Genomic DNA, 9,817 nt, shown 5'->3' with positions numbered 1-9,817 from the left:
GCCTGGTTGGGGCGGTTGGGGAGCTAATTACAAAGAGAAGCGTGAGAACCTATCAATGCGCAGAATGGGAGGGGGAGAGGGGGAGACAGAGAGAGAGAGAGAGAGAGAGAGAGGGGGCATGTGATAGGCAGGGGGCCCCGGGGCGTGGGTAGAGAGAGGTGTTGAGGATGAAAAGAGAGAGAGTATGAAATGGATAGAGAGAGGTGATTGCACCTAGAGAGAAGCTAGAGAGAGAAGCCCGATTGCATAATCCAGTAGGCATCTGAACGTTGCGTGTGGTTTTTTGGCACAACGTTGCAAAAAATTAGTTTATATTACGTTTATCGCTTGATTTTGAAGGTTCAAAGTGACATTGACTAACACCGATTGTGCTAATTTTCTGTGTTAATTTTTGAATTTTAAACCCAAGAAGGTGCTGGGAACAAAAAGCAGGATAGCTAGCTCAATTGCGCCTGGAGCCGCTTTCCAAGTTGGCAGCGGGGGCCTCACACATGCACACATTTTCTGTCTCTACTTCTCACAAACCCACATTCTCTCTCCCCTCTCTCCCTCACACACAAGTTCACAACCCACATTCTCTCTCCCTAGACTCTTTCTCTCTCTTCCCTCTTCTATTTTTCTTCTGTCCCTCTCTCATCATTTTCGCACTCTTGCGCTGGCCTCTCCAACCCACGTTCACGAGCTGCACAGCTTGCTTTGCCCCTCTCCCCAGCCCACATATAACAACCCATCTCCCTCTAGGCCTACACACACACACACACAAAGGAGTGCGCCCCAGAGATACGCATTCCTTCTCTCTCATCAGTATCATCGTCTCGATCATCCTACTGTCTACACACATTCTCTCTCCCTCTCTAGCATACATAAAACAGCCCTTGCATTATTCGGGCGCCCACCGATTGGTACTACCTCTCTCTCTCTCGCTCTCTCTCTCTCTCTCTCTCTGCTCTTTGCCAGAAGAGAGCTCAAATTGGGAATTCTTCTGCTCTTGGCTGCTAACCATAATGGGGGAAGCCACAGAAGTTGATGTTGCCCCTTTGGCTACCCCTCCTGTAGAGCCTCCTAAAGCCCCTGAAGAACTCCCCAGCATTGAAGGGGCAGAGGAGAAGAAGATTGTCACCCTTGATGATCCCACCGCCCCCGAAGAGGAGAAGGTAGTTGTCCCTGCTGCTGATCGCGAGGTTAGCCCGCCCCCTTCTGTCGAAGAGGTCACCTCTCCCTTCATTGAAGAAAGCTACTATGTCAAAGACCTTAAGGACTCTGAGAAGAAGGCTCTTCAAGAGCTCAAGGCCAAAATTGAAGAGGCAATCAAGAACAACTCCTTCTTAGCGCCTCCTAAGCCAGTCCTCGAAGCTGCATCTAGGGAGATAGAGGCAGAGAAGAAGGAAGGAGAGGAAGAAGAGAAGGAGGAGAAGAAAGAAGCAGAGGAAGAGAAGGGAGAAGAAGCTGTAGACGTGAAGGAAGAAGTAGGAGTAGCGACCGAAGCAGTGACGGTAGCAACTGAGGAAGCACCAACTGAAACCAAGGAAGTAAAGGAAGAGGATGTTGTTGCACTGCCTGCGGAGACACCATCCAAAGGAGAGGATTCTCCTCTTCCAGCAGTGGAAGCAGAGGATTCCTCTGTTCCAGCTCCCGAAGCAGGGGATGCCCCTCCTCCCCCAGCCCCGGAAGCTGAGGCCACTGAAGAAACCTCTAGGGACATCTCTGTTGACGAAGATGATTCCCCTTCTCTTGAAGACCTGGCCCTCTGGGGAGTCCCATTAGTCCACTCCAAGGGGGATGAGCGTACTGATGTTATCCTCCTCAAATTCTTGCGTGCACGTGACTTCAAGGTGGGTGATGCTATGGGTATGCTGAAGGATACTGTCTTATGGAGAAAGGACTTTGGAGCAGACAGCTTGGTTGATGAAGAGATCACCTCTGAGTATGACGCGGTGGCATACATGCATGGTGTCGACAAGGAGGGCCATCCTGTGTGCTATAACCACTATGGTGTGTTTCAAGATAAGGAACTCTACCAGAAGACATTTGCAGATGATGCTCAATTCAAGAAGTTCCTTCGTTGGCGCATACAGATGCTCGAGAAGGGCATTCAAAAGCTCGACTTCAATCCGAGCGGGGTGCACTCCATGGTGCAAATTACTGATCTGAAAGATTCCCCTGGCTTTGTCAAGCGTAGAAACATCACGAAGAAGGCTCTGACTCTTCTACAAGACAATTATCCAGAGCTAGTTGCTAAGCAAGTAAGTAATCATGGTGTATTTGTATTAATTAGGCTATTTGCATTTGTGATTAGTATCAATTAGGTATTGTGTACCCTTAATTAGCCTTTGTGTTAATTAGGTCTTGAACTTACTTTTATGTGTCTTGATGAAATTTTCTTAATTGTTTTACTTGCACACATGCAGATCTTCATTAATGTGCCCTGGTATTTTGGAGCCCTCTACTCTCTCCATGGTAAAATTGTAACCCCCAGGTCCAAGAGCAAAGTGGTTGTGGCTAGATCTGATAAGGTGACCGAGATACTGTTTAAGTAAGCGATCTCAAACCTTACTTTACTTGCATACCATATATGTAAATACATGTTCGCATGTGTAATTGAAGACTCACATAGTATAGCTTCATATGCATTATTTGCTACGTGCATGCATGTGTAATGAGTTGATCCTAATGTCCTGCTCGGATTAACCTTGCTACATGTGTAGACCATACACATACATTTTTGGATACGTAATTGAAGATGCATGTAGTATAGCTTCATATGCATGTAGGCCATGCTTGTGTATATTGATAAACATGCATGCATGCTTTGATATCCAATGGAAGGCACATAGCTTCATATGCATGTATGCCAGGATCTGCTACTTGTATGCATGTTCAATGAGAGATCATCCTAATGTCCTCGGATTGGCCTTGCTATGCTTGTAGACCATTTACATGTTTGGATACGTAATTGAAGGTGCATGCAGTATCGCTTCATTTGCATGTAGGCCATGAATTGCTACATGCATACTTGTTTGTATGGATGTACATGCATGCATGTTTTGATATCCAATGGAAGATGCATGAAGCGCAGCTTAATATGCATGTATGCCATGATTTGTTACTTGTATGCATGTATGTGTATACATACATGTTTGGATATGTAATTAATGATGCATGTAGTATAGTTCCATATGCATGTAGGCCATGATTTGCTGCATATATGCTTTTCTACGTGGATATACATGCATGCATGTTTTTGATAAAGGTGCATGAAGTGTAGTTTCATATGCATGTATGCCACTTGTATGCATGTTTATATATGGTAAATACACACATAGATATACTGACAGTCTCATGCATGACAATAACCTTAAACTTTGCAGGTATATTTCCCCAGAGAATGTCCCACTGAAGTATGGAGGCTTGAGCCGCCCTGATGACACAGAGTTTGAGAATGTGGAGGCCCCAGTGAAGGAATTGATGGTCAAAGCAAGTGAGAAACAGACAATTGAGCTACCTGTTGAAGAGGTAATTTTGGACTGATTCATGTAATCTGGTTGTTGGGTAGGTCCTTTGAGTGTGTATGGCTTTATGAAACTGAAAGCAAAACACTCATTTATCATTAAGTTTTGCTCCAAACATAGTGTCCTTGTTCATCGCGCATTCACGTTAGAAGAAGATACCTGTGCACCTCTATCTATACTTCCAGAGTCAACCAGTCTATGCACAGTGTGTCTATCCTGTGAAGATGCTTCATCCTCACAATGGTCATCTCTCCTCTCAGCGATAACGCTGGAAAGTACCCACTGTTATGGTTCTACTTTCCATTGTCCAACACTAGTCACAAGGAGTTGCATCATCATGCATTGCTTGGAAAAAATCTAGGTTTAGTGTAAACCCACCTACAATTTTTGATATTTAACCTACAAGAATCAAAGAAATTTAGTGTGAAGACCTTCAAATTTAGTCAATTTCTCTATAAGAATTCTCAAATTGTGAAGGAAAAAATATAGTCAATTTGCATTAAGGCTGAAAAATTCAGTGTAAAAACCTTTAAATATAGTCATTTTACCTTATAAATTTTGAATATAGTCAAATTCTGAGCATTGGTTATATGATTGCTACCATTTAAAACAAAGCCAAAAAGAGGGTTCTTGCTGCTTGTTTTATGTACAAGAAAATTCTGAGTGTATGTATGAAAGTGAGATATGGATGATAACTTTTACATGTGTTTTTCTGTTTTTCAGGCTGGGAGCACCTTGGTGTGGGATGTGACGGTGGTTGGATGGGATGTCGTATATGTGGAAGAGTTTGTACCGAGTGCGGAAAATGCCTACACGGTAATCATCCAAAAATCAAAGAAGATGACAGCTTCAGAGGAGCCAGTGAGGAACTCATTTAAGGCAACTGAGCCAGGCAAAGTGGTGCTGACCATCGATAACACGAGTCGAAGGAAGAAGTTAGCTGTCTACAGACATCTCCTCAAGAAGGAGTCATCTACGGAGTGCTAGTGCTTTGCTAGTGCCTGTTGTTGGGACTTGCCCTCTTTTTTCCACATCTCGCATTTTTTTATTTTTTCCGCCCACTCCGCCCCCTTACCACTGATTTTTTAAATAATGCTCTATCCACCTGGTATGTTGTTTCTGGGTTTTTGCTCCTATGTGTGAGATGACTAATATATATAATAGTTCACAGTTGGTATAGATTGGTATAAGAAGCTTCATACAATCTGGGTGTATCTGTTTGTTCTGATTGAATTGTTGGATGAAAGGTTAGGGAAAAATGATTTTCCTAAGCATACAATGTTTTTTTTTAATATTAAGTTAAGTTTTTTTAATATTAAGTTAAGCCTGATTATCTCCTTCTCTTGCTTCGACGCGTTATTTGAGTGACACTATCGTAACCTGAGTCCAACTAATCGCATTTGAATCTCGGAGCTTTTAAGACTGTATATCAAGACATACTCAACAGATAAAGTCTCTAGAAATTCTTGGTGGCCACTCTTCATTTGAGTATCTTGGATTACTTTGGACCATACAAGATGAATTTTTAGAGATTGATGTTATTTTGCTACATTACTTGCCTGCAAATCTAGGTGGAGAATTTCCTTTCTCAGAATGCATTAGAGAAATGAAGCATCCAAGTGGGTGCTCCTATTCCATGATGGCTTTGCTTGAAGCTCGGCGGCAGAGGGTGGAAAATCCTAGTAAATGTGCCACCGAGATTTGCTTGAAGCTCGGCGGCAGAGGGTGGAGAATCCTAGTAAACGTGAAAACCACACTTTCAAGAGACAGTTAGAGAGCATGACAAACTCTCTTCTCTGTTCACATTTTTCTACTCTTAACAGTAATATTTTTAAGAAATTAATATTGGATGAAGCTTGAGTGAGAACAACTCTGAAGTTACCTTTCATGGGCTTTGCAAATGTAATTGCATTACATTGGCCCCAACCATCTTTTCCACCACACCCTATTCTACCCAATGGAGGGCCTGGCGGGAAAAGTGCCTCAACTCCAACCAATTAAATTCTGCCATGGAGGAAGAAGGCCCCTTTGCTTTTACTTCCGCCGCCTGGTCTTTAGAACCCACCCTAAGAGGGGGTTGAGGGTGTATGACAAACTTTCGCTTACACCCCTTGCAAACTCTTTCTCATCTAACATCATAGATCAAATCTTTTGCAGTTGAGTCTTCCTATGTCTTTAGATGCAAATGAGCAACTGTAGCCTTGATGTTGAGGTGCAAGCCACATACGAAACCTCAAACCTTATTGAACTCTTATTTTAGAGCATTACATAAACCCTCTTTTCACATTTTTTTAAACTCGACAACATTATGAAGCTTTAAATAAGTATAATTCAAATATCCTTTATGGGCTTCCAAATACGCATTTGAACGCTACAATGGCCAATACCAATGGAGCTCCCAAGCTTACCCTCCCAAGAATTTCTTGGTAAGGAAGGCTTGTGACTTGTTGGGGAATTTTCGGTTCCCAAATAAGGGAATTGGAAGCTAATCCTTCGTTGGATCACACCTCCCTCTTAAATTCCTTAAACAATGGATTAAGGGAGGGTAGTAGGCTTGTTGAAAGGGCTACCTAAAAACTCTTTGTGGTTAGAGACTATGGCATGACTCTCAACATTCTTGCTGTAGGACAATGGATACTCCAAAACTCCCCATTTTGCATGTTGTAGGTGGTCGAAGTCGCTCTATCCCAAGATGTTGGCCTTGACCAGCCACCATGTATGGGTAGAATTACTTAATTTGGTGTTCTAGTACCATAACCATCTTAATCCCAAGAGGGATTACAAGCCCTCTTGGGATTGACAACTTCTTATCATTCTTGACCTATCTATACCACAAGGACTACATTTCTCCAATTTGGCCTTGGCAATTAACATCCTCATAGATGATGTCATAGGTGGTCACAAATTGCTAACGTGGCAAGCCATTGAAGAACCAACGTGTTAGAGCTCCCCAAGCCTAACCCTAGCCAACTTGAAGATGTCGATTGAGGGCCTTAAACCCTAGTACAAGTAGAAGAAGAAGAAGACGAAGAAGAGGTCTTTACAAACTTACACATCCTCGTTGAGTGGATCAAATAACAAGTTGGGTTAGGATTAATAAACATAATTCCCAACTAACTTAGGGTACCTCCGTTCGCCGATGGGGCCTAAATTAAAAGAGAGAGACACACACACACACACACACACACACACACACACACACACACACACACATGCACAAATGACCCAAAGTAACAAGGTGATGATGTGGCACTATTGTACGGACCCTTTGCAAATCACTTACATGCTAAAGCGGCAATATACAGAAATCTGAAAATTTCATTCGTTGCTAACGTGCTAGTTGTACGGATCTTCTATTTTACATCGGCAGCTTTTTAGTGTCAGCTTTTGGACGAGGTGCTTTTTGGGTTTGGTGCTTTTCATGTAAATCGCTTTTAGATGGCGTGGGGTCGTTAATTATGAACTAAGGGCTCTCTATGACATTCTACCGCGTGCAGATGTAGGACACAACCACAAGTGTTGTAACATGTTGAAGCAATATAAAGAAATATCAAAAGGGGTGCGTTTTTTTCCGTTTGCATGTGGTGCGCTGCTGTTACAGTGGTATCATAGCTCCAACTGTGTCCTTTTTTGAAAGGATACCAGTTCTACCAAGAACAAACTGAGCACAATGTTGTTTTTGGATTCTACAAAGTACTTGTAGTTTCGGGACATACTTTCGTTGTGTTGCGTGCATTTTGGACACCCCATTTTTTGTAAATTTGTACATATGGACATGACGCTCGATGTCAAAAGGATGTGTGGGCTTTCTTTTTGTGGGATTTTTTAGCTTGCTTTAATAAGCACATATACATGTAGTGCAAGTCGCTAGTATAACGCCAGCTGTCGGGTTGCCTTGGATGTCCATAAGTGAGTTTTTTGAAGTGTCACCTGTATATAACTAAAACTCATGTACAAACATAAAAAAGTTTAGCCAAATATAAGAAATTTGCAGGTTTTTGCTCGTTGTGCCTTCTTCATGCTTTTACATGCGTTTTTTTGTCCTCAATTAGCTTTTCCTATGTATAGACGGGCCATGGCAGCTTGCGGTTCACGCCAATTTTGCACATAGAGGTGCATATATTTGAACTTCGTGGTTTTCAAAAATTTGGCTGCAAACAATGCAGAGATCTTTTGAGGCTTGAAAGCATCCCTTTTGGGGTTGTGGTTTGGGAGATATAGTTTATTTCTTGCAGGGTACACGATATGGCAACCCACAATAGTTTGGTGTATGGTAAATTATGGGAGCTCCCTTGTTTGATGGTCTACCTACACTTTAAAATTGTGGTTTTGAAAAATTTTATGGTGAAGGGGGATTCTCTTTTCTTCAAGTGCATTGGTTGGCATGTGCTATAAATCCATGTCAAGGCAGGTGCTTCCTGGTTCCCATGGTGTTCTTTTGGGTGGGTGTGTGCTTGTAAATTTTCAAGGGATGACCTACCTTTGAATTGTGGTGTTGTGAAAGTTCTTTTGATATGGTTTGTGGTGATGAATTTGTGTTTTGAGCGCTATAGGGACACATTGCTGTAGAGGTGCCCCTTGCTCTTGTTTTCCCAACAGTGTTTTGATGCCCGCCACTGAGGAATTTCTTTAAGTTATCTTCAATTGACATGTTTGGGAGCCATGAAATTTAGTTTTTCAGATTCTCATGTGAAGGTAAATGAAAGTGCCAAAGCTTTTATTGAGCAAATGGAGTTTGCTTGTCTTCCTGCTAACAAGTAGGACCCAACATTGGTGCTACAAATCTTCTACTTTTGTTTGAAGGGGGATGCACGAGAGTGGTTGGAAGGCTACGAAAAAGAGTTGTAATCAACCCAACCTCCTTAAATGAGCTATGAAATGGTAAGGCCTGCTTTCCTTACACATTTTCAGCATGTGGAAGACCCACAAAAGGTAGGAAGTTTATTTAAAGCTAGTGCAAGGTGAAAGCCAAACCATAGAGGATTTTGTGAAGGCATTCAATGCATTATGGAAAAAGTGGTGTACATCTTTTGGGGTTTTAAAGTCCTCCAGCCATGTTAGCCTAAAGAACGACATATTTCTTGCAAGCTTGAGAAGAGGCCTACACTTGAAGGTGGAGCTCAAGCATCCAAGGACCTTTGAAGAGGCGACTGAAATTGCAAAGCATAAAGAGTGGAAGGTAGAGCATCATAATCAACTCAGAATCAATGTAGAACCAAAGATTGAAGTGAAACGTGGAAAGCAACCAAGGGTCCTCATTAGGGAGTCGAGTTATGATCAACAAGCTTCTCAAGATATAAATGCTTTTCACAAGGAGATGCAAGAGGTGGTAGGTCTTTTGAAGAATCTCAGTGTATATATGATGGGAGATGTAAGAGGTCAAAGCTATGATTATGCACGTGGCTATGAAAGCAACAATGAGGTATTTGCAGGTGGTAGAGGAAGAGGCATGGCTGGAAGAGGGGATATTCTTCAATGCTACAATTGTGGTGAATGGGGTCATAAGAGCCCTCAATGTGACAAACCAAAGAGAATGGGTGGTGTTATGCTTTCTAGATCCTCAATAGGTTTACCCCGTTGGGCCACCTTGGGTGACTGGGAAAATTCAAAGGAATCAAACATAGGTGAATCCATTCAAGCAACTCCTATAGAGGAACAAGAAATTGTAGCAGTTCTCAAGGCCAACATACCCAGGTTGGAGAAGAACATTAATAGGTTGAACAAAAAAGAAAATGCTAGAACTCAACGAGGAGAACCAACTTGTGGAGCCTCTTCAAAATATTGATAGAGCCCCATGAATTTTCCAACACCAATGAATGTTTTGAAGGATAATAAGAGGATGCATGACAATGTCTTGCAGACACCCTTGTGAACCAATAACAAAGGGACTAAGTGTTGAGATGTTTAACTCAACATGTGCTACTCCTGGATGACTATCATTGACAATCATCATTACTATCGTACGTGTATACCTATATCTCTGCCAGTGATACAACATATGTGAACTACATCAACTTGGTCTACCCATTGAAGTGATGAGCCAACTCACTCACTAGCGGTTTACGTAGACCATTGTACTACTTTCCTCTTATGTTGTATTACCTCTTTTATGCATTGTAGATTTTTTAGCTTGTGTTAGTGAACAAGAAGAAAGAAGGTTCAACCTCCATCTCTGTGTTTGCTCTCCTATGTGGGTGTGTGTGTGTGTGTGTGTGTACACGTGCTTGCAAGAGCTCAACATTCTCCTTCTCTATCTTTTAGCATGGTATCAGAGCTTGGTTTTGCCTCAAAATCTTGGAGTAGCAAGC

At 42.2% G+C, this 9,817-nt stretch overlaps 1 protein-coding gene across 1 annotated transcript; it reads left to right on the top strand.

Moving 5' to 3' along the window:
• Positions 1-751: 751 nt before the first annotated feature.
• Positions 752-4,688, top strand: LOC147423472 (patellin-6-like). The gene is made up of 4 exons (XM_086501026.1): positions 752-2,243; positions 2,409-2,533; positions 3,369-3,513; positions 4,233-4,688. Exons 1-4 carry the CDS (start codon positions 1,005-1,007, stop codon positions 4,494-4,496), a joined length of 1,773 nt encoding a protein of 590 aa, XP_086357152.1. The 5' UTR covers positions 752-1,004; the 3' UTR covers positions 4,497-4,688.
• The last annotated feature ends 5,129 nt before the right edge of the window (positions 4,689-9,817 follow it).

This window comes from Adiantum capillus-veneris, chromosome 26 (genome assembly GCF_014529385.1).
Source record: "Adiantum capillus-veneris isolate H3 chromosome 26, ASM1452938v2, whole genome shotgun sequence".
Taxonomy (NCBI): Eukaryota; Viridiplantae; Streptophyta; class Polypodiopsida; order Polypodiales; family Pteridaceae; genus Adiantum; species Adiantum capillus-veneris.
This window is presented reverse-complemented; position numbering and strand designations above follow the sequence as displayed.